Source organism: Pseudophryne corroboree, chromosome 9 (genome assembly GCF_028390025.1).
Source record: "Pseudophryne corroboree isolate aPseCor3 chromosome 9, aPseCor3.hap2, whole genome shotgun sequence".
Taxonomy (NCBI): Eukaryota; Metazoa; Chordata; class Amphibia; order Anura; family Myobatrachidae; genus Pseudophryne; species Pseudophryne corroboree.
Window position 1 is genome coordinate 143,705,967 of NC_086452.1, and position 26,567 is coordinate 143,732,533.

The 26,567-nt window shown below is 43.0% G+C and overlaps 1 protein-coding gene across 1 annotated transcript in view; it reads right to left on the bottom strand.

Annotated features, from left to right (window-relative positions):
• The window catches only part of DPYD (dihydropyrimidine dehydrogenase), a 1,751,827-nt gene that overhangs the window by 490,129 nt on the left and 1,235,131 nt on the right, over positions 1–26,567 (bottom strand). Inside the window, exon 17 of the mRNA XM_063941496.1 lies at positions 15,909–16,028. Coding sequence (XP_063797566.1) covers positions 15,909–16,028 — 120 coding nt within the window. The remainder of the gene's footprint in view (positions 1–15,908; positions 16,029–26,567) is intronic.

Consider the following 26,567-nt stretch of genomic DNA (forward strand, 5'->3'; position numbering starts at 1 on the left):
GTCTGTCTGTCATCTATACTTGTTCACCCTCTTGAGAGATTTTGAAAAGGAAGCAATGATTTGTAGGAAGACAGTGAAGAAAGGTGCATGCCTAAAAGACATTCAATTTGCTACTGTATTTAGAGGATAAAAAACCTTTATATGGGATTTTAAGCAACTTGCCTTTTTGAGTAATATTATTCAGATCTATGTAATATGGATCTTTTAGTTAAGGAGTTAATCAGAGAAATACAGATGTAGTACACATAAAATTGTTTAAACGCTAGACAAATCTGCTGACCTCTTGCAGCAACTGCAATTCGATCTCTTCAAGCAATTATGGTAAACACTAAAACATTGATAAACAACACCTATCAGCATATTTTGCTGTTAAAGCATTATACATATACAAGGTTGTGATAAGGACCACAATTTACACTGAATGACAGATGCTGCTAAAAGTAAATAATTAAAAAATATATCTAATTTCAAATGCAGAAATCGTCAGTGTCTGCTGTGAGCAGAGGTACTCTAACTGTGAGTCCTTTCCAGAAAACACACACGGCTGCATAATAAATAACTTTTGCGGATTGATAGTTACCTCTGATCAGACCAAAGACACACTTTGCAAACAACAAGCACATGTCTCCTCCCCAAATTTTCAATGAGCCCGGTCTGAGCTAATTTTTACTATATTATGGAGAAGTGTGGGCCACCCCTATAATAAAAATTAACCTTCTCTAGAAAGCACATATAACCTTCATGCACTACTCTGCTAACCCCCCGCTTATACTGTACATGCATAACTTTATCATATGTTCTTTTTCCACACTCTGCTGACCCCAGGCCAACATTTCTTTGTGACTGGATCATGTAGCCCAGCATGATCCTTTGCAATCTGGCTGGACCATTTGCAATGGGTTGGGGACAATGGGTCTAATTCAGAGTGGATCGCAGCAGCAAATTTGTTAGCAGTTGGGCAAAACCATGGGGGTCATTCCGAGTTGATCGCTCGCTGGCTAGTTTTAGCAGCCGTGCAAACGCTATGCTGCCGCCCACTGGGGAGTGTATTTTAGCTTAGCAGAAGTGTGAACGCAAGGGCAGCCGAGCTCTGCAAAAACAGTTTGTGCAGTTTCTGAGTAGCTCTGAACCTACTCAGCACTTGCGATCACTTCAGCCTATTCGTGTCTGGATTTAATGTCATACACCTGCTCAGCGAACGCCCAGTCACGCCTGCGTTTTTTCAGACACACCTGCATTTTTGCAAACCCTCCCTGAAAACGGTCAGTTGGCACCCAGAAATGCCCCCTTTCTGTCAATCTTCTTGCGGCCATCAGTGCAACTGAAAACTTTGCTAGAACCTGTGCACAAGCACAGCAGGCTTTGTACCCGTACGTCGTGCGTGCGCATTGCGGGACATATGCATGCGCAGAAATGCCATTTTTTAGCCTGATCGCAGTGCTGCGAACAACAGTAGCTAGCGATCAACTCGGAATGACCCCCTATGTGTACTGCAGGGGAGGCAGATATAACATGTGCAGAGAGAGTTAGATTTGGGTGTGGTGTGTTCAATCTGAAATCTAAATTGCAGTGTTAAAATAAAGCAGCCAGTATTTGCCGTGCACAGAAACAAAATATCCTACCCAAATCGAACTCTCTGCAAATGTTATATCTGCCACATCTGCAGTGCACATGGTTTTGCCCAACTGCTAACAAATTTGCTGCTGCATTCAACTCTGAATTACCCCCAATATTCCAGTGGTCAGGATACCGATGGTAAGAATCCTGGCAGTGGAATCCTGGCAGTGGAATCCTGGCACTGGAATCCCGATGGTCATCCTGATGAATTATAGTTGAGTATTTTAAACTTAACCTACCCCTCCTGCAGCCTAACCCAAACTGTTTACTTTGGCAGCCTAACCCAAACCATCCCCTCCCATAGCCTAACCTTCCCCCTAGTGCCTAACCCTAAAACTAACCCTAACACCATCAACAGCCGTCGGAATTGTGAATGTTGGGATTCCACTGGCAGGATTTTGACAGTCAGATTCCTGACCACTGAAATCCTGGCTACATCCCATTTGCAATATTTGCACTAATTCTCATGTATCAAATGCTTATTTCCCTATAGATTAAAAGCTTGCAAGCAAGGCCCTCTTACATCTTTGTCTTTTATTACCCAGTATTAAGGAGTATGCTGGCTATATAATAAACATGTAGTTATAAATGACTTAATAATAAAAATACAAAATTAAGGGCAGGCCCTCAAAAACCACCATGCTCTCCTACCAGAGTCTACTAGTCCTTCTAGAACTGTACCCTTTGTGTTCCCAGTACACAGGACTTGCGGGCACTAATGATCTTATGTATTGAAGTATGCAGTTCACGGTTACAACTTTCAAAGGAGATCCTATGTTTGCAATCAAATTTTGCATCTTTGCATTCACCCTGCACATTAAAATTTATATTTAAAAAAAAATGTAAACTATTTAAATACATTTTTAAAATTATTTTTTATTATTTTAATTTTTTTTTTTTTTTATTCAACGTGCAGAGTTTGAACGTCACTCAAACAGGGGTGAAGCTAGGGTTTCTATCACCCAGTATAACTCCAGGTACTAGACTACCTCACCCACCACATAACATTGCAGTAACCACAAAATAATACAGTACAGAGAACACATACCCTCCAACATTTTAAACCTAAAAATCGGTACAAATTAGAAAAGGGGGCGTGGCCACAGGTGAAGGGGGCATGGTCACGCCCCTTTTCCTATACTTTCAATGGAAGTTTGAGGAGGCAAAAATCGGTACAGATACAGAACATAATTTTTTTCTACTGTACCTACTAATAAGGTACAGTTGGAGGGTATGAGAACATCACAGTGACCCCCATATAATATGAAGAGCATCAGTGGCTGCCTCACAATATGGAGAGCATCAGCGACCACCATGTAATGCAAAGAGCATCAGTGACCACCAAATAACACAGAGAGCATCAGTAACCACTATATAATATAGAGAACATCAGTGACCATTATATTATATAGATATCATCAGTGACCACAATAAAATACAGTTAATGACCACCATATAATGCAGAAAGCATCAATGACTGCCATATAATACAGAGAGCATCTTTGTCCACAATGTTATGTGGCAGTGAAACAATAAAAACAATGAATGAAATACATGATTAACTCATTCGGTATTCCTGCAGTAAGTCACAATACAGATGAATCGCTTGTGTCAACATTTAATGAATAGACCCCTTAAATTTTTTACAGTCCACTCTCTTTCCCTGCCCTGTCATTTAACAATTAGAGAGCGTTGCATGCTGGGAGCATCTGTTATCCGAAACTAGGGACCGATTGCTCTGCTACCTCAAACTAGTATTAATCCCTCTATTTATGTCTATTTTATGTTAATGAATAAAGAGTTTGCAACAATCAGCTAACATGCCATTTATTATAAATTATGCTTACATGCAGCGGAATACGGTTAGTATTGGAGGGTTGGGTTTCGTTGCTTATAATAATCCCTTAATATAATTAGATGGTAAATTCTCTAGCTGTGGTTGTGTATTGGTAGTTGGGTTTTTTATGCAACGACTTGTGCTTTCTTTATACATTTATGGACTCTTTTATATGATTGTACTCATAACATATTGTTACTTGATTGAAGTTTGACACAAATGTTGCACAATTTTTTTTCTGGTTAATACATAACATCCAGGTTGATCTGTTTTTAATCAATAGTTATCAATTTAGATGTTTATGTTGTGATGTGTGAAAAATGTAAATAAATGACTATACTGCTTAATAGAGAACAAGATATTTCTCAATGCGGGATGTAGTTACTGTATGTGACCGGCGGTCTCTAGTGTCGGTCACCCATATGCAACCCCTCCATGCTATATATTCATTTATAGATTCAGTGATTATGAATTTATGAAAAATGACTAAACTTCCCCTACTTGGGATTTTTGTGATTACAAAAGAGACGGTGTGTGTTCAGCAGAATATAAAAAAGTAGCAAGCTGTTTTCTATATTTGTGACTGACATTTGTACATTTGTTCTAAAAGGCGTGCTTGAGGGAATAACAGGTAGGAAGAGGAGAAATTAGCAGATCTAGGTGCAGAGGTTCCATCTGGGAGATATACCATCACATATTGGTTTCCCCCAGAAAAACCATATGATCACCCATATATGTTTTGGTGATATTGGTCCGGATGTAATTCAGTGCGAGACCGCTGGAGCTCTGAGATTCCGTCCAAATGCATACATTTTTTTAAACAGCAAACATTTCCTTGTAAAGGATTGCTGCTTTAATTGAAACGTACAAGTTTAGCCGGAACCTTGGAGCTCAGGCCGTCTCGCACTGCGTTACATCTGGCCCTTTGTGTGAAATGTACATTGTTACAGTATAAATGTCACTACAAAATTCCATTTAATATCACTTTAGCCTCTTTCAGTTGTTGCTGTGTCCTAAAACACAGATTGGTTAAGGTTAATATTAGTGATGTGCATCGGAAATTTTTCGGCTTTTGTGTTTTGGTTTTGGATTCGGTTCCGAGGCCGTGTTTTGGATACGGACGCGTTTTGGCAAAACCTCCCTGAAAATTTTTTGTCGGATTCGGGTGTGTTTTGGATTCGGGTGTTTTTTTACAAAAAACCCTCAAAAACAGCTTAAATCATAGAATTTGGGGGTCATTTTGATCCCATAGTATTATTAACCTCAATAACCATAATTTTCACTCATTTTCAGTCTCCAGCTTCTTCTGCAAAAGCCTGATGAGGGGAATGACCTGACTCAGGCTGGCAGTGTCTGAACTGACTTCACGTGTGGCAAGTTCAAAGGGTTGCAGAACCTTGCACAACGTTGAAATCATTCTCCACTGCGCTTGAGTCAGGTGCATTCCCCCTCCTTTGCCTATATCATAGGCAGATGTATAGGCTTGAATGGCCTTTTGCTGCTCCTCCATCCTCTGAAGCATATAGAGGGTTGAAATCCACCTCGTTACCACCTCTTGCTTCAGATGATGGCAGAGCAGGTTCAGGAATGTTTGCTGGTGCTCCAGTCTTCGGCACGCGGTGGATGAATGCCGAAAGTGGCCCGCAATTCTTCGGGCCACCGACAGCATCTCTTGCACGCCCCTGTCGTTTTTTAAATAATTCTGCACCACCAAATTCAGTGTATGTGCAAAACGTGGGACGTGCTGGAATTTGCCCAGATGTAATGCACACACAATATTGGTGGCGTTGTCCGATGTCACAAATCCCCAGGAGAGTCCAATTAGTGTAAGCCATTCTGCGATGATGTTCCTCAGTTTCCGTAAGAGGTTGTCAGCTGTGTGCCTCTTCTGGAAAGCGGTGATACAAAGCGTAGCCTGCCTAGGAACGAGATGGCGCTTGCGAGATGCTGCTACTGGTGCCGCTGCTGCTGTTCTTGCTGCGGGAGGCAATACATCTACCCAGTGGGTTGTCACAGTCATGTAGTCCTGAGTCTGCCCTGCTCCACTTGTCCACATGTCCGTGGTTAAGTGGACATTGGGTACAACTGCATTTTTTAGGACACTGGTGACTCTTTTTCTGATGTCTGTGTTCATTTTCGGTATCGCCTGTGATAATGTCGGTATTATCTTAGACCGCAAAGCTATACCCCTTTGTACACTATTACCGTTGAGCCGCTATGGCCGCTAGACTACGTGCACGTGCTACGCACTTTGTACGCTATTTGCGTAGAGAGTCCTGCACGTGGTACGCACTTGGCGTACGCACGCTGCGCTGAGTGTACTGAGTACACACAGCGAGTGCTCACACAATGGATAACCTCTAAACCTTGTTAATGATACAATGTAATGATATGCTTATACTTTAAACCTTTGGCAGCAAAGTACTGCAACGATGTTATACCTTTAAACCTTAAATAGCGCTGGCGATACAAAGTATCCGCAGTGCGTACACCTTAACAATGCTTATATACCTTAAACAGATAAATCTTCTTTAAAACCCATGCAGGAAAGTGAAAACACAACACTGTTTGTAGTTTAAACCACAGGGTTCTAAGGCCTCCGTGGATTGATTCCAAAAAGGTAAAACAATACAGTTTATACACTACAGGCTAACAAGTAAATCTAAACAGAAATAATGGCTACAGAGAATGTATGTACGTGAGAATATTCGCAAGCGCAACCCGAACTCGGTCCTCCGCTGGTCACACAGATAGCGTTTAGAGTCTTCTGACCGGCCAGGCAACAATGGTCCTTATATACACAACATGCATACACAATACAATGGTCACTGTAATCACATTGTTCATTGGACACAGAGATATGTCTCCACAGTACAGCAAAGGTCATAGGTGGATTTGAAAAGGTGGGCACTGTCTTTCCCAACTGCTCTTGTGGGTGGTATCCTCTGGATTCCCGCCGCATATGTAATTTACAGTAAATACAGTTAATGTTCATAATCTACTTTTGTACATAACTATACGCAGGAACAAGCGATCTTTCTCTAACTAACACCGGAATGTTACCCTCAATATACCCTACAGCTGGATACTAGACACCACCTTCCAACCTTTATCTGACCCTTCCTATCATGCAAAGGCGAATCTCTCTGTCCAGGAACTGTATAAACTAATAATACTCGCTGACATGGTCTAGGGCAGGCCTGGCCAACCTGTGGCTCTCCAGCTGTTGTAAAACTACAAGTCCCATCATGCTTTGCCACAGTTTTGCTATTAAGGAATGCTAAAACCGTGGCAGGGCATGCTGGGATGTGTAGTTTCACAACATCTGGAGAGCCACAGGTTGGCCAGGCCTGGTCTAGGGGAACTATATCTACAATATACGCTATGTGGGTTAAATATGTAATGTTCTAATAACACGCTACACGCTCACAAACTCTACCGTAAATGCGCATACCACGCGCCAAGGCGCATGGCCGTGGAAGCTCCGTTGCGCAAAGTGCGGATATGCGCACGCACGGCAGAGCGAGTGCACGCGCAGCGGGCATGTGCATGGGGTTAGTACGAGGCATATGTATTACGATATTTTTCGACTTTGACACCTGCCTAGAGAAATGGAACCTAGATGGTATTTGTTACCGGGGACACAGTACCTCAATCAAGTCTTTAGTTCCCTGTGAATTAACGGTGGATACCGGAAACATGTTTCTCACCATCCAGGCTGCCAAGGCCTGAGTTATCCGCTTTGCAGCAGGATGACTGCTGTGATATTTCATCTTCCTCGCAAAGTACTGTTGGACAGTCAATTGCTTACTGGAAGTAGTAGAAGTGGTCTCCCGACTTCCCCTCTGGGATGACGATCGACTCCCAGCAGCAACAACAGCAGCGCCAGCAGCAGTAGGCGTTACACTCAAGGATGCATCGGAGGAATCCCAGGCAGGAGAGGACTCGTCAGACTTGACAGTGACATGGCCTGCAGGACTATTGGCTTTCCTGTGTAAGGAGGAAATTGACACTGAGGGAGTTGGTGGTGTGGTTTGCAGGAGCTTGGTTACAAGAGGAAGGGATTTAGTGGTCAGTGGACTGCTTCCGCTGTCATCCAAAGTTTTTGAACTTGTCACTGACTTCTGATGAATGCGGTCCAGGTGACGTATAAGGGAGGATGTTCCTAGGTGGTTTACGTCCTTACCCTTACTTATTACAGCTTGACATAGGCAACACACGGCTTGACACCAGTTGTCCGCATTTCTGTTGAAATAATTCCACACCGAAGAGCTGATTTTTTTTTGTATTTTGACCAGGCATGTCAATGGCCATATTCGTCCCACGGACAACAGGTGTCTCTCCGGGTGCCTGACTTAAACAAACCACCTCGCCATCAGAATCCTCCTTGTCAATTTCCTCCCCAGCGCCAGCAACACCCATATACTCATCTTGGTGTACTTCAACAGTGACATCTTCAATTTTACTATCAGGAACTGGACTGCGGGTGCTCCTTCCAGCACTTGCAGGGGGCGTGCAAATGTTGGAAGGCGCAACCTCTTCCCATCCAGTGTTGGGAAGGTCAGTCATCGCAACCGACACAATTGGACTCTCCTTGGGGATTTTTGATTTAGAAGAACGCACAGTTCTTTGCTGTGCTTTTGCCATCTTAACTCTTATAAGTTTTCTAGCAGGAGGATGAGTGCTTCCATCCTCAGGTGAAGCTGAACCACTAGCCTTGAACATAGGCCAGGGCCTCAGCCGTTCCTTGCCACTCCGTGTCGTAAATGGCACATTGGCAAGTTTACGCTTCTCCTCAGACGATTTTGATTTAGATTTTTGGGTCATTTTACTGAGCTTTATTTTTTTGGAAGACGACGTTGATGGCATTTCATCGTCTCGGCCATGACTAGTGGCAGCAGCTTCAGCACGAGGTGGAAGTGGATCTTGATCTTTCCTTATTTTACCCTCCACATTTTTGTTCTCCAATTTTTAATGTGAGGAATTATGTGCCAGTAATATATCAATAGCAATGGCCTACTACTATATATACTGCGCACAACTGAAATGCACCACAGGTATGGATGGATAGTATACTTGACGACACAGAGGTAGGTAGAGCAGTGGCCTTCTGTACCGTACTGCTATATAGTATATACTGGTGGTCAGCTAACTGTGCAAAACTGAAATGCACCACAGGTATGGATGGATAGTATACTTGACGACACAGAAGTAGGTAGAGCAGTGGCCTTCTGTACTGTACTGCTATATAGTATATACTGGTGGTCAGCAAACTGTGCAAAACTGAAATGCACCACAGGTATGGATGGATAGTATACTTGACGACACAGAGGTAGGAAGAGCAGTGGCCTTCTGTACCGTACTGCTATATAGTATATACTGGTGGTCAGCTAACTGTGCAAAACTGAAATGCACCACAGGTATGGATGGATAGTATACTTGATGAAACAGAGGTAGGTAGAGCAGTGGCCTTCTGTACCGTACTGCTATGTAGTATATACTGGTGGTCAGCTAACTGTGCAAAACTGAAATGCACCACAGGTATGGATGGATAGTATACTTGATGAAACAGAGGTAGGTAGAGCAGTGGCCTTCTGTACCGTACTGCTATGTAGTATATACTGGTGGTCAGCAAACTGTGCAAAACTGAAATGCACCACAGGTATGGATGGATAGTATACTTGACGACACAGAGGTAGGTAGAGCAGTGGCCTTCTGTACCGTACTGCTATATAGTATATACTGGTGGTCAGCAAACTGTGCAAAACTGAAATGCACCACAGGAATGGATGGATAGTATACTTGACGACACAGAGGTAGGTAGAGCAGTGGACTACTGTACCGTACTGCTATATATATATAGTTATACTGGTGGTCAGCAAAATTCTGCACTGTCCTACTATATACTACAATGCAGCACAGATATGGAGCGTTTTTCAGGCAGAGAACGTATAATACTGGTGGTCACTGGTCAGCAAAACTCTGCACTGTCCTCCTACTATATAATACTGCTGGTCCCCAGTCCCCACAATATAGCAATTAGCACGCTGAGCACAGATATTTGCAGCACACTGAGCACAGTCAGATATGGAGCGTTTTTCAGGCAGAGAACGAAGATATTTGCACTTGCAGCACACTGAGCACAGATATTTGCAGCACACTGAGCACAGATATTTGCAGCACAATTTGCAGCCCACTGAACATAGAAACTGAGAGGACACCAGCCACGTCCTCTCACGATCATCTCCAATGCACGAGTGAAAAATGGCGGTGACGCGCGGCTCCTTATATAGAATACGAATCTCGCGAGAATCCGACCGCGGGATGATGACGTTCGGGAGCGCTCGGGTTAACCGAGCAAGGCGGGAGGATCCGAGTTGCTCGGAGCCGTTTAAAAAAAGGGTGAAGTTCGGGCGGGTTCGGTTCCCGAGGATCCGAACCCGCTCATCACTAGTTAATATAGTGTATATCTTTATTAAGGAGCCTAGCGGAACAGCATGACTACCTCTCTTGCATGTGTGACACTTTTGTGGGTTAAAATGTTTGTATTACATACAGAGGTGTTAAGGTTATTAGACTCCACCAGTTTTTAAATTTTTATAGTTGTAAAGGCCACAAACTTACACTGTAATACTGTTTTGCAATGCAATGAGGTTTTTTATTTCATGTGTTACCTATGATTCTAGGTCCTACAGATGTGTCCTACTAGTGTTTTGCTGCATATAGCAGCATGCTGTAGCAGGATCACGATGTGTACGCATTGCGGCATGCCACCTGCATATGCAGCACTGCCGGCTCCCATTGAAAGCAATGGACGGCGGGTGGGTGCATGTGCATGCGACCGCCGGTCCCCATTGCAATGTATGCTTAGTGGGAGTGTGCGTGCACACGTGCCCCTCTGTACACATCACAGCAGCAACATAAGAGGAACATTTGTATGAAAAAAAAATTGTAGGGAGATGTTTTTGTTTTTTTATAGTGCCAGCCTTGATCATTTAGTGGCAGCCTTTCCTATCCAGGTAACAACCCAGCTGCAAAGCCAAATGAGAATTTCAGGGTAATTATAAAGAAAAGACTCAAGAAGAACACAACACCAACACTGTACTCATAGAATAACTTTCCCTAATATGTTATAATGATGAAGACATCAATAGAAACTGTGTAAACCTCATGTAAAGCATGGTAAACTGTATAAAAATGATAATAAGCATGACTTCGTTTTAGATTCCTTGTTTGGGACTTTTAATTTGCACAACTCTTTACTTAGGGCTTAATTCAGACCTGATCGCAGCAGCAAAATTGTTCTCTAATGGGAAAAACCCTGACAGTGCAGGTGGGGCAGATATAACATGTGCAGAAAGAGTTAGATTTGGGTTGGGTGTGTTCAAACTGAAATATAAATAGCATTATAAAAATAAAGCAGCCAGTATTTATCCTGCACAGAAATAATATAACCCACCCAAATCTAAATCTCAATGCACATGTTACATCTGCCCCACCTGTAGTGCAATATGGTTTTTGCCCATTAGAGAACAATTTTGCTGCTGCTATCAGGTCTAAAATAGGCCCATAGAAGTCTAGGACTAAGACTAGTGGTTTGTTTTTCTGCCAAAGAACTGCTTGAAGGTGTGAAATGCATCATATTAAAGCTATAGCTTAGAACAATGCTGTGTGTCTATGGCTACAACTGGGTCTCTAATATGTATTTCTCTTTATATCTTTGAAGTAATTATGTTCTGCAAAGATATTCTTTGTTTTTCCTCTTGGGTGATAAGCTCATTCTATTTCGGTGTTAAAAGTGTATTTAACAAGGCAAGCCCCAATCTGCCCTACTCTTCCAATAGCAAATACAAACCGTTACAGCCCTTCATTTAAATCCATGCAGACTTTTATTATATAATTTGTGTTGCATGTTTGTAAATGTAGTACACAGGAGGAAAATGGCATTGTCAGATTGTACCATTGGTGCATTATTAAAATCAAACCTTAAATTGGTTGCTATAGACAACATACAGTTTTAGTGTTAATTGGTTATCACAGGGGTCCCCAACCTGTGAAAAACAGTACGTCTCTTGTACTGCAGTGAAGGTGCTAAGTTTTAATGCTGTTATAACATCATATTTAGATGGCATTACCTATAACCGGAAACAGAGGGCCTGCTAAACTGAAATGGCTTTGGCTTGGTCATTGTTGAGTGAAACTACTATGCGCATGTGCATTTAACAGAGACCCATTGCCGGTAGTTATAAGCTGCCAGTGAAGTAGAGAAAGCTCTCGCAAAGGGCACTCTGTTTTCCCTATAAACTATTGGTGTGTGCACAGAGCCAGTGCAAGGCAAAACTTCAGCCTATTGCCCCCAACCACCATCAATACCCACTTCAGATGAACGTGTGACTTACAAGTTCCACAGCCACTACTTACATTAAGTACAACAAGGGTGTTTCTTCCTTAATTTTGTGATATACAGACTCAGTAGCACCCTCCCCCAGATCTTGTTGCCCCAGGGCAGCTGCCTAAAGATGCTTAATAGTAGAGCCGGCCCTGTGTGTGTGCACTATGGATATAGCGTGTGCAGTGAACATGGGACCATGATTTAGGAGGGCCTTGCTTGAAACCCTTGATTTCTGGGTTCATTTTCCAACTACAATTATTCTGGCATGGAGCAGAGAGCAGAGTATGTGCTCCCGAAACAACAAGGATCAGCCCTGATTGGAGTAGATACCTGTCAGAGTAGGGCACTGGACAAATCCACTGATGATCTGACTGCCTCCCTCCCTCATACCCTTCCCCTACTTTTCTGCTCCTTTTGTCCCTTTCTTCCTTTCTCACTGTGCTACTCCTGCCTTATGCTCCACCCCCACTTCCACCTGCTTAGGTCAGCCCCTACTTTCACTCTCCAACACATTTGTCTGTGCACTGCAGTTGTCTGCAGATCAGATACATTTGGGGGATGGTAATAATATAATGGGTGTGTGTATAATATAATCCATGGGTTATAATGTGTGTGTGTGATTATATTAGTATAATGTGCATGTTTTGGTGGGTCTGTTAATGTAAAGTAGGGGGTAAGGTTATACAGTGGTGCTATTAATGTAAAATGGGCTGATGGATGTTATTAATATAAAGAAGATGCTAATTAAGCAATATAGGGTAACTGTCAACAAATGTCATGTTGACATTCAACATGTCAACACAAAGTGATGACATGATCATAATATAGACTATCCATTTCTGAGGTATCACTAACGCTAAAGCTAATTTTGACATTTTCACTATGTTGACAAGTCATACAGTATGTCAACATTCTGTCCATGTCAACATTTTGTAGTTGTTGAAATGTTGGATGTTGACATTTTTACCATGTCGACATCATAACGGTCGTCATTCTGGTGCCGATACTGTGAATGTCTACACACTGACAGAATATCATCTACTCTGCTTACCAGGAGGTAATTAGTAACCATCACCATACGGAATAGCTACACTCCAGAGTCCACAAAAGGAGCAACATAACCTATGGATGGGTACATGCTTTCAAAGAAAAATAGAATTTGATGGCAGATAAGTACCACTTGGCCCATCTAGTTTTCCCTTTTTTTTTTAACCTTTGGTAACCTCAACCTTATGTTATCCTTAGTTCTTTGTAAGGATATCTTTATGCATATCCTAATTAGAGATGAGCGGGTTCAGATTTACTCGGTTCTTTACGCCAGAATTATCGCCATTTCTTATTTTCGGGATTTTTCTTATTGGCTAATCAAAACATGTGACGTCCGATAGCCAATAAGGAGATTTGGGTAAATCCGAGTAAAACCGAACCCGTTCATCTCTACTCCTAATTATGTTTACATTGCTCTACTGTTTTAGCCCCCACCACCTTTGATGGAAAGCTATTGCACTTAACCACTACCCTCTCTGTGAAGTAGTAATTTTCCTAGATGATGGATGAAGGTATGTTTTAAGAAAAAGGAGCTTTTGTAGTTACTTACTCATTCATCTACCCAAAATTAGAGTAGGGTACTGGACAGATGAACGTTAATAATATTTATGGTATTTGCATTAAGAAAAAAAGGACAAATAGGGGATTATCAAGACAGGAACAATTATATTGGAGACAATATCATTATTTATATCCCGCCAGAAATCTGCTAAATGGACATTTATCTCAGAGCTCTGCAGAGCATTATTACAGTGAGAAAATTGCAGAACATTTCATAGTAGAACCCAATCCATGTTAGAAACCTGCCAAGCAAAACAATATACAAGCAAAACATTATAAATGCAATTAACCTCTGTCAGGTCTCTGGGATTTTGTTGACCCGGGTCAGGAACCCAAGGACTGGTTTATGTATTAGGAAAGTAGTTGAAGCTAGGTAGCTTGATGAAACTTCTTCTCAAGCAGTTTGGTAATAATACGATTGGGAGGCAGAATGTGGAGTAAGCTGGAGCGCAGCCTTGCCGACTAGGGCAATTGAAACAAATTGAATCAGTCTCTGGAGTCTGAATTGGTACACAAAGCAGATAGAACAGGCTGGATCAGACCGGTGAATGTAGAAGACACCTGAACCACAGGAAATGGGTAGATGAGTCTTAGCAAGACTGGTTAATGGGGTCTTGCACACAGCCAGAAATGGATGATGAAATCTGTATTTTATTGATAGAGTTAGAAGAATATAGCACACCACATGGCACTGGTGAAATCCTTGATGGGAGCAGTGCACAACCTAAGTTCACAGAATATGGCAACCAGTCTGGAATTGTTATTGGAGTAAATTGTATATAGAACATATGGATGAGGACATCCAATATGACTGTGAAAGACACCGTTCACAGACATATCAGGTCGGCACTACTGCACAGCCGATGCAGATATTTCATGCAGATATATCTGGCTATATGTAAGTCCAACCACCCTACTGTACAATAAGTTGGTCACAGCAGCCACTGAAAATGAGGTCACAAGTGGGAGGAAATATTCAAATGATTCTGTTGCAAGATATATCGGACATAATGATTGTGCATACACTTTACCAATCAATAGTTCAGTTGATGGAATGTGGAATAACCTGGCAGCCAATTTGTCAGATAAGTGTCTACCCAGTCACCAACAGCAATAGATAATCTAAGATGCAGGAACAGTTAGACGAGCAGCTCTTAACCAGCTGTGCTGTCCAGTGGAGGAAAAGTCAGCGTTGCACTGTATAACAAAAAAATGTCTCACAGTGTTGTTCTGTGATGTAAGTAGAGTGTGAAGAGTGCTGGTGACATCATCAGTGGGAGCCATCTACTGTATGCTCTGTGCAGAGTTTCTTCTCTCATGGAACAAGTTAAAGTAGAAACCAGACTCCTTACTCAACAGACAATATAGTGAGTAGGAACAGGGGGTTGGATTGCATTGCCCACTGGGACAATGGTTGACGAGCTTATGTGACAAGGAGAAAGTGTGTCAGGTAGTATATATCACCGCCATTATACTCACTTTATCACATACTGTATGGGGGCACTTAACGTGAACACAGGCCCACTAAAATCACTAGCACATCTTCAGACCGCTTCACAAGCTATCTTTGCTGGCTTGGAAGAACTGCCACCTACTACCGTATGCCTCAGAACCTGACGTGACACTGGTAGAAAATGGATATTTACTCCTGAGAGTTAATTAGCTCTCAGTTATTGGGGGTGGTAAAGAATATTACAAGGCTCTTAATACTCCTTTTCCTAGCCAGTAGATTTAAACATCTGAGTCAGTTCTTTATTTATAGAATTAAAATGTATTCTATTATAGCTGACTTTATTAAATACAAGAAAAATCTATAAGTAGCACAAAAAACAACAACCTGATGCAGAACATTTTCGGCGTGTAATTAGTACGTTTTCTAGACAGTAAATAATATGCACATCATTTTTCCATCAGTTTAAACTTTTTCAAGAAGTATTCATCATATTAAACTAAAATGCAAAAGTGGAAAAAATTAATAAAAGATTGCTGGTCTGAGAGTGTTTTCTGGATTTCTGATATTTTTATTACACAAACTGACAAATGTTTGTATAACAGAAAATGATTTCAAATGTTTCCACATGGATTCTGTGTCTGAAGAGAAAGAACCGTCTGTGACCACTGATGCTCAAATTTAGATTTTTATATTTCACTGTCTAAAATGCAGAATGTAACAGCAAGAAAACCGTATAAATGGAACAGGTCATGCAATGTCTCTTTCCCATTGACCTTACTCTGCTATTATACTGCTGGGTTCCAGTATTAAGGAAAGGGCAACATCAGACTCTTCACACTCAATATGTTCCATCTGTCACAATTATTAGAAACGCACTGACCAGGATTGAGCTCAGAGAATTGTGTCTTACACTGAACATGCCATCTGAGCTTCCAACGTAGACCCCCTGAGGTTTTAACAGCCTTTAAGGAAGAGCTCAGAACATAAAGGGCAACACCTACCAGACACGCCACCATATGTGGTCCTGCTCCCTCTTCCTACTGCAGGCCATGGTGTTCCGTCTGCTTTAAGTCCCATCAGTCCTGAGACTGTATTAGTTGCTGTAACACCATCTGCACCACCTGTGAAACAGAACATGTTTTAACCCTTTTATATTACATTATAGAAAATCATATTTTTTTTCTTCCTGTTAAGACAAATCTCTTTTTGTACCGTTTATTTTTTACTTTTTTCATGTTATTGAAAGCTGTATTTGTATTTTGTGATCCTGTCAATGCACAGCACTGTATAATATGTTGGTGCTCAATAAATAAAGGATAATACAAATAAGAATAATACAACAAATGATGATAATAATATTATTAATAATAATAACAACAACAACAACACAAATATGGTTTTAGGTTTACTGTTACAGACTAAGGGGTCTATTTACTAAGCCTTGGAACGAGATAAAGTACCTAATTGCCATGTTACAGGCTGTGTTTGAAAAATGACAGGAGCTAGTTGCTTGGTACTTTATGTCTCTCCACTTTATCTCTCTCCATCAGGGTTGTAGAGAGATTGCCTGGGTCCCAGTAAAGTCAGGGGTGGGCTGGGGGGGGGGCAGACCTAATCATGGCGGTATGGCCACGCCCCCTTTAAAAAAGCAGAAAGAAACCAAAACATGAAAAGCATAGTGTTAATGCACCGTGGAGTGGCACCGACCTACACAGGTGGGTGCTATCTGCCCCTCAGCAAGGGGCAGATCAGGGGCAGGGGCATGGTCAGTGCAATGGCTAACCCCCATGCAGGCCAGACCCCGTTGTGACAGACTGTGGTGGCTAACCCAGAATAAAGGGGACATGTACCCAGGCCCCCGCTGGGCCTCTCCAACATTTCCAAGGCTTAGTAAACAGACCCCTAAATCCATCTACAGGAATACAGGAAGCAACCATTAAGTGTTTTGCGGAAAGGGAAATATATTTTTCTCTGCTTTGGCTTTACTGGGAATTACTTCTTAATTACTTCATCTACACAAAGCACAGTTTAAGTTTTTTTCCCCTGCACAATCAGAAGTTGTTTTGGTCACATTTTAAAATTGCTTTTTATTAAAAAAGAAAAAAAGAGAAAAATACGCTTTACCATAATTATTACAGTGATTACTTTTTATACTCAGAGCATCTATTTCTACTTTTTAATAAAGTTGCAAGGAGTCATCTGACTTGTTTCTATTTTGGTGCTACAGTACAGTATACTGCAGATCAATATTTAGAAATATAATTCTGAGGATGGCTGGATGGATTACATCTCTGTACAACACCAGTTCACCCAACAACAATTATTATCAACAAACTTTGGATAAAGAGATGGGGCCAGAAAACCAGTTATAGTATTAAAGTGCCCATACACTAGTACGATGTGGCCCTTTTTCACACAATTTCGATCCATAGGGCCGATAAATATGGTGAAAAGTGCCATATCGTATCTGTTTTACCTCCGATTCGATGTGTGGTCCTGTGCGCATTGTATCAAAGCCAGAGATCGCCATAGCTGCCACAAAGATTTGTCGGTTCCTGTGACAGTCAATGGCATCACATACCTTACATCATATGAAAAATGATGTATGTGATCCAGGCGGGTAGTTGCGGGGTATCGCATGCAAGGTTCACATGCGATACCTCGCAGTAGTGTATGGGGGCCTTTAGTCCTGTGATGTCTACAAACAACTTTCAAAGCTGAACACAGTTTTTGCAATGTAACATTTTGTACAAGGTACATCAGTAGGGTTCTCCTCCTGTTATAAACTGAATCAGCTATTATATAAAAAATATTGCCATACTGACTACCACTTATCCAAATTTTTAAGGAACTGTACGGATTTGAAGACCTTCTGCCAGGACAGCTTTGCACTGTGGGGTAAGAAAGTTAGGAGGTATCTCCGGTTCTCTGCTGATTTGCATTGCAGAGCAGTGGAGTGCAGTTCATACCTCTCACTGGTGCACATGTTAATAATAACAGGTTAGGGCTGAAATGCCGGTGGGCAGGATGCCAGCAGTCAGAATACCATCCACGGCTGTAGAATTCCGACAGCAGTCGGGAAGCATGCTACCCCTCACCTCCTTACTCCCTAACCCTCTCCTCCCCACAGCCTAAATCTGTAATCACTAGGCATTCCCCCATGTAAGCTCCAACTCCATTGCGAAATGAGACATAGCGACCCTCCCCCACTCCCCCACTCCCCCAACACACCCACCCTCCAAATCGGTGTCCAGCCTTCAATGTTGAAAGGTGAATTACTATTAGATTACTAAAACTTCTGTTGATGCTACTAATAGATTGAGTTTGCATTAGATCTTATTAGAGATGAGCGGGTTCGGTTCCTCGGAATCCGAACCCGCCCGAACTTCATGTTTTTTTTCACGGGTCCGAGCGACTCGGATCTTCCCGCCTTGCTCGGTTAACCCGAGCGCGCCCGAACGTCATCATGACGCTGTCGGATTCTCGCGAGGCTCGGATTCTATCGCGAGACTCGGATTCTATATAAGGAGCCGCGCGTCGCCGCCATTTTCACTCGTGCATTGAGATTGATAGGGAGAGGACGTGTCTGGCGTCCTCTCCATTAGAATAGAGATAGATTAGATAGAGAGAGAGAGATTGTGCAGAGTCGCAGACAGAGTTAGTTTACCACAGTCAGTGACCAGTGCAGTTGCTAGTTAACTTTTATTTAATATAATATATCCGTTCACTTCTCTCTGCTATATCCGTTCTCTGCCTGAAAAAAAAAACGATACACAGCACAGTCAGTCACACAGTGTGACTCAGTCTGTGTGCACTCAGCTCAGCCCAGTGTGCTGCACAGTCATCAATGTATAAATTAAAAGCTTATAATTAATTGTGGGGGAGACTGGGGAGCACTGCAGGTTGTTAGCAGGAGCCAGGAGTACAATTATATTAATTAACAGTGCACACTTTTGCTGCAGGAGTGGTGACCAGTGCCTGACCACCAGTATAGTATTGTTGTATACTACTAATATCTCTTTAAATATCAACCAGTCTATATTAGCAGCAGACACAGTACAGTGCGGTAGTTCACGGCTGTGGCTACCTCTGTGTCGGCACACGGCAGGCAGTCCGTCCGACCAGAATTGTATTATTTATTATTATATACCTACCACCTAACCGTGGTTTTTTTTTCATTCTTTATACCGTCATAGTGTCATCCTAATTGTTACGAGTATACTACTATCTCTTTATCAACCAGTGTACAGTGCGGTAGTTCACGGCTGTGGCTACCTCTGTGTCGGCACACGGCAGGCAGTCCGTCCGACCAGAATTGTATTATTTATTATTATATACCTACCACCTAACCGTGGTTTTTTTTTTCATTCTTTATACCGTCATAGTGTCATCCTAATTGTTACGAGTATACTACTATCTCTTTATCAACCAGTGTACAGTGCGGTAGTTCACGGCTGTGGCTACCTCTGTGTCGGCACACGGCAGGCAGTCCGTCCGACCAGAATTGTATTATTTATTATTATATACCTACCACCTAACCGTGGTTTTTTTTTTCATTCTTTATACCGTCATAGTGTCATCCTAATTGTTACGAGTATACTACTATCTCTTTATCAACCAGTGTACAGTGCGGTAGTTCACGGCTGTGGCTACCTCTGTGTCGGCACACGGCAGGCAGTCCGTCCGACCAGAATTGTATTATTTATTATTATATACCTACCACCTAACCGTGTTTTTTTTTTCATTCTTTATACCGTCATAGTGTCATCCTAATTGTTACGAGTATACTACTATCTCTTTATCAACCAGTGTACAGTGCGGTAGTTCACGGCTGTGGCTACCTCTGTGTCGGCACACGGCAGGCAGTCCGTCCGACCAGAATTGTATTATTTATTATTATATACCTACCACCTAACCGTGGTTTTTTTTTCATTCTTTATACCGTCATAGTGTCATCCTAATTGTTACGAGTATACTACTATCTCTTTATCAACCAGTGTACAGTGCGGTAGTTCACGGCTGTGGCTACCTCTGTGTCGGCACACGGCAGGCAGTCCGTCCGACCAGAATTGTATTATTTATTATTATATACCTACCACCTAACCGTGGTTTTTTTTTTCATTCTTTATACCGTCATAGTGTCATCCTAATTGTTACGAGTATACTACTATCTCTTTATCAACCAGTGTACAGTGCGGTAGTTCACGGCTGTGGCTACCTCTGTGTCGGCACACGGCAGGCAGTCCGTCCGACCAGAATTGTATTATTTATTATTATATACCTACCACCTAACCGTGGTTTTTTTTTTCATTCTTTATACCGTCATAGTGTCATCCTAATTGTTACGAGTATACTACTATCTCTTTATCAACCAGTGTACAGTGCGGTAGTTCACGGCTGTGGCTACCTCTGTGTCGGCACACGGCAGGCAGTCCGTCCGACCAGAATTGTATTATTTATTATTATATACCTACCACCTAACCGTGGTTTTTTTTTTCATTCTTTATACCGTCATAGTGTCATCCTAATTGTTACGAGTATACTACTATCTCTTTATCAACCAGTGTACAGTGCGGTAGTTCACGGCTGTGGCTACCTCTGTGTCGGCACACGGCAGGCAGTCCGTCCGACCAGAATTGTATTATTTATTATTATATACCTACCACCTAACCGTGGTTTTTTTTTCATTCTTTATACCGTCATAGTGTCATCCTAATTGTTACGAGTATACTACTATCTCTTTATCAACCAGTGTACAGTGCGGTAGTTCACGGCTGTGGCTACCTCTGTGTCGGCACACGGCAGGCAGTCCGTCCGACCAGAATTGTATTATTTATTATTATATACCTACCACCTAACCGTGGTTTTTTTTTCATTCTTTATACCGTCATAGTGTCATCCTAATTGTTACGAGTATACTACTATCTCTTTATCAACCAGTGTACAGTGCGGTAGTTCACGGCTGTGGCTACCTCTGTGTCGGCACACGGCAGGCAGTCCGTCCATCCATAATTGTATTATTATTATAATATATACCACCTAACCGTGGTTTTTTTTCCATTCTTTATACCGTCGTCATAGTGTCATACTAGTTGTTACGAGTATACTACTATCTCTTTATCAACCAGTGTACAGTGCGGTAGTTCACGGCTGTGGCTACCTCTGTGTCGGCAGTCGGCAGGCAGTCCGTCCATCCATAATTGTATTATTATTATAATATATACCACCTAACCGTGGTTTTTTTATACCACCTAACCGTGGCAGTCCGTCCATAATTGTATACTAGTATCCAATCCATCCATCTCCATTGTTTACCTGAGGTGCCTTTTAGTTCTGCCTATAAAATATGGAGAACAAAAAAGTTGAGGTTCCAAAATTAGGGAAAGATCAAGATCCACTTCCACCTCGTGCTGAAGCTGCTGCCACTAGTCATGGCCGAGACGATGAAATGCCAGCAACGTCGTCTGCCAAGGCCGATGCCCAATGTCATAGTACAGAGCATGTCAAATCCAAAACACCAAATATCAGAAAAAAAAGGACTCCAAAACCTAAAATAAAATTGTCGGAGGAGAAGCGTAAACTTGCCAATATGCCATTTACCACACGGAGTGGCAAGGAACGGCTGAGGCCCTGGCCTATGTTCATGGCTAGTGGTTCAGCTTCACATGAGGATGGAAGCACTCAGCCTCTCGCTAGAAAACTGAAAAGACTCAAGCTGGCAAAAGCACCGCAAAGAACTGTGCGTTCTTTGAAATCCCAAATCCACAAGGAGAGTCCAATTGTGTCGTTTGCGATGCCTGACCTTCCCAACACTGGACGTGAAGAGCATGCGCCTTCCACTATTTGCATGCCCCCTGCAAGTGCTGGAAGGAGCACCCGCAGTCCAGTTCCTGATAGTCAGATTGAAGATGTCAGTGTTGAAGTACACCAGGATGAGGAGGATATGGGTGTTGCTGGCGCTGGGGAGGAAATTGACCAGGAGGATTCTGATGGTGAGGTGGTTTGTTTAAGTCAGGCACCCGGGGAGACACCTGTTGTCCGTGGGAGGAATATGGCCGTTGACATGCCAGGTGAAAATACCAAAAAAATCAGCTCTTCGGTGTGGAGGTATTTCACCAGAAATGCGGACAACAGGTGTCAAGCCGTGTGTTCCCTTTGTCAAGCTGTAATAAGTAGGGGTAAGGACGTTAACCACCTCGGAACATCCTCCCTTATACGTCACCTGCAGCGCATTCATAATAAGTCAGTGACAAGTTCAAAAACTTTGGGTGACAGCGGAAGCAGTCCACTGACCAGTAAATCCCTTCCTCTTGTAACCAAGCTCACGCAAACCACCCCACCAACTCCCTCAGTGTCAATTTCCTCCTTCCCCAGGAATGCCAATAGTCCTGCAGGCCATGTCACTGGCAAGTCTGACGAGTCCTTTCCTGCCTGGGATTCCTCCGATGCATCCTTGCGTGTAACGCCTACTGCTGCTGGCGCTGCTGTTGTTGCCGCTGGGAGTCGATGGTCATCCCAGAGGGGAAGTCGTAAGCCCACTTGTACTACTTCCAGTAAGCAATTGACTGTTCAACAGTCCTTTGCGAGGAAGATGAAATATCACAGCAGTCATCCTACTGCAAAGCGGATAACTGAGTCCTTGACAACTATGTTGGTGTTAGACGTGCGTCCGGTATCCGCCGTTAGTTCACAGGGAACTAGACAATTTATTGAGGCAGTGTGCCCCCGTTACCAAATACCATCTAGGTTCCACTTCTCTAGGCAGGCGATACCGAGAATGTACACGGACGTCAGAAAAAGACTCACCAGTGTCCTAAAAAATGCAGTTGTACCCAATGTCCACTTAACCACGGACATGTGGACAAGTGGAGCAGGGCAGGGTCAGGACTATATGACTGTGACAGCCCACTGGGTAGATGTATGGACTCCCGCCGCAAGAACAGCAGCGGCGGCACCAGTAGCAGCATCTCGCAAACGCCAACTCTTTCCTAGGCAGGCTACGCTTTGTATCACCGCTTTCCAGAATACGCACACAGCTGAAAACCTCTTACGGCAACTGAGGAAGATCATCGCGGAATGGCTTACCCCAATTGGACTCTCCTGTGGATTTGTGGCATCGGACAACGCCAGCAATATTGTGTGTGCATTAAATATGGGCAAATTCCAGCACGTCCCATGTTTTGCACATACCTTGAATTTGGTGGTGCAGAATTTTTTAAAAAACGACAGGGGCGTGCAAGAGATGCTGTCGGTGGCCAGAAAAATTGCGGGACACTTTCGGCGTACAGGCACCACGTACAGAAGACTGGAGCACCACCAAAAACTACTGAACCTGCCCTGCCATCATCTGAAGCAAGAAGTGGTAACGAGGTGGAATTCAACCCTCTATATGCTTCAGAGGTTGGAGGAGCAGCAAAAGGCCATTCAAGCCTATACAATTGAGCACGATATAGGAGATGGAATGCACCTGTCTCAAGTGCAGTGGAGAATGATTTCAACGTTGTGCAAGGTTCTGATGCCCTTTGAACTTGCCACACGTGAAGTCAGTTCAGACACTGCCAGCCTGAGTCAGGTCATTCCCCTCATCAGGCTTTTGCAGAAGAAGCTGGAGGCATTGAAGAAGGAGCTAACACGGAGCGATTCCGCTAGGCATGTGGGACTTGTGGATGCAGCCCTTAATTCGCTTAACAAGGATTCACGGGTGGTCAATCTGTTGAAATCAGAGCACTACATTTTGGCCACCGTGCTCGATCCTAGATTTAAAGCCTACCTTGGATCTCTCTTTCCGGCAGACACAGGTCTGCTGGGGTTGAAAGACCTGCTGGTGACAAAATTGTCAAGTCAAGCGGAACGCGACCTGTCAACATCTCCTCCTTCACATTCTCCCGCAACTGGGGGTGCGAGGAAAAGGCTCAGAATTCCGAGCCCACCCGCTGGCGGTGATGCAGGGCAGTCTGGAGCGACTGCTGATGCTGACATCTGGTCCGGACTGAAGGACCTGACAACGATTACGGACATGTCGTCTACTGTCACTGCATATGATTCTCTCAACATTGATAGAATGGTGGAGGATTATATGAGTGACCGCATCCAAGTAGGCACGTCACACAGTCCGTACTTATACTGGCAGGAAAAAGAGGCAATTTGGAGGCCCTTGCACAAACTGGCTTTATTCTGCCTAAGTTGCCCTCCCACAAGTGTGTACTCCGAAAGAGTGTTTAGTGCCGCCGCTCACCTTGTCAGCAATCGGCGTACGAGGTTACATCCAGAAAATGTGGAGAAGATGATGTTCATTAAAATGAATTATAATCAATTCCTCCGCGGAGACATTGACCAGCAGCAATTGCCTCCACAAAGTACACAGGGAGCTGAGATGGTGGATTCCAGTGGGGACGAATTGATAATCTGTGAGGAGGGGGATGTACACGGTGATATATCGGAGGGTGAAGATGAGGTGGACATCTTGCCTCTGTAGAGCCAGTTTGTGCAAGGAGAGATTAATTGCTTCTTTTTTGGGGGGGGTCCAAACCAACCCGTCATATCAGTCACAGTCGTGTGGCAGACCCTGTCACTGAAATGATGGGTTGGTTAAAGTGTGCATGTCCTGTTTTGTTTATACAACATAAGGGTGGGTGGGAGGGCCCAAGGATAATTCCATCTTGCACCTCTTTTTTCTTTTCTTTTTCTTTGCATCATGTGCTGATTGGGGAGGGTTTTTTGGAAGGGACATCCTGCGTGACACTGCAGTGCCACTCCTAGATGGGCCCGGTGTTTGTGTCGGCCACTAGGGTCGCTAATCTTACTCACACAGTCAGCTACCTCATTGCGCCTCTTTTTTTCTTTGCGTCATGTGCTGTTTGGGGAGGGTTTTTTGGAAGGGACATCCTGCGTGACACTGCAGTGCCACTCCTAGATGTGCCCGGTGTTTGTGTCGGCCACTAGGGTCGCTAATCTTACTCACACAGTCAGCTACCTCATTGCGCCTCTTTTTTTCTTTGCGTCATGTGCTGTTTGGGGAGGGTTTTTTGGAAGGGCCATCCTGCGTGACACTGCAGTGCCACTCCTAGATGGGCCCGGTGTTTGTGTCGGCCACTAGGGTCGCTTATCTTACTCACACAGCGACCTCGGTGCAAATTTTAGGACTAAAAATAATATTGTGAGGTGTGATGTGTTCAGAATAGGCTGAAAATGAGTGTAAATTATGTTTTTTGAGGTTAATAATACTTTGGGATCAAAATTACCCCCAAATTCTATGATTTAAGCTGTTTTTTAGGGTTTTTTGAAAAAAACACCCGAATCCAAAACACACCCGAATCCGACAAAAAAAATTCGGTGAGGTTTTGCCAAAACGCGGTCGAACCCAAAACACGGCCGCGGAACCGAACCCAAAACCAAAACACAAAACCCGAAAAATTTCCGGCGCTCATCTCTAGATCTTATAGCATTACAAATACAGTAGATGAGTCTAAGTTGTCTATTAAAAAAGTGAACAATAAAAGTAAAAAAGAAACCCTGTGTCATCCAGTATAATCGGAATAGATAAGGTTCCTATGCAGAACAATCTATTGCGTCTTCTGCATTACTCTTTATTTTGTTTTTGAATTCAAACAGAATGGCAAAAGAACAGACAGAGGTTCTGCAAAGATCTTAGCCCCTGAACCAAACCTCAGTTCACCTCTTTGATAATCATTACTCCCTCCCTACAAATACTTATAAAAAACATTTTCATTTACCATGGCTATATTTATGTTACATTCATGCTACAGTTTAACTCAGTAGTTACCAAACTTTTTGAAGTCACGGTACCCTAGAGTATCAGAATTTTTTCATGCAACCATAGTCCAAAATTTTCAGTCTGAGAAATTCAATTTTACTGTATGTCATCCTTAGTTTCAGTTGTGTGGTGAGGGGCAGGGTTGCCCGTCTGCTTGTCCCCATGCTTTATGATTGGCAGCCACAAGCACTGGTTTTGCTTAATATATTGTCCATAAATAATTTCAATTGGTTATGGACCACCAACCTAGGCCACCCCTGCTAGTGCCCCATGGGAGCCCAAGGTTCACCAAGTTTGAGAAGCACTGGTTTAACTCATTCATGACTGCAGGATTTACCCCTTTTGCTTATATGCTAACTTTATCAGTTTTTCTCTTTCAGCAGAAGCTACATAATTGCTTTTGCTGTTTTTCTTGGGTGAAATAATTATTTCTTATTGCAACATATTGGAATATTTTTTTCTGTCTATTGTATAGGGAAAAATAAGAATTCGTAGCAGAGCCCTATCTGTGTGGGGCTAATCAGTCCTCTATATGTTTGTTGTTTGGTTAGTTATCCTATTGATATTCCACTTTCCATCCACAGTATGTCTGTGTGTGGTAGAGCACTTAAGCCTGATTCAGAGATGTATGCATTGTTGATGTTATACGCAGTGGGGCAATTTTGTGTTACTGAGCATACCTCTAAGTTGCACTGCTCATGTACCCCTATGGGCTTACAATGGGTTCAGTATGATTTGGCGATGGACGGGATGCCTGCTGTCAGTATCCCATCCATCAGAATCCAAACGGACCCTCATTAATCCCCTTAAACCTTTTCCCTACCCTAAATCTAACCCTCCCTTATGGGTGCCTAACCCTTCCCCTTCCCACTTGGTGCCTAACCCT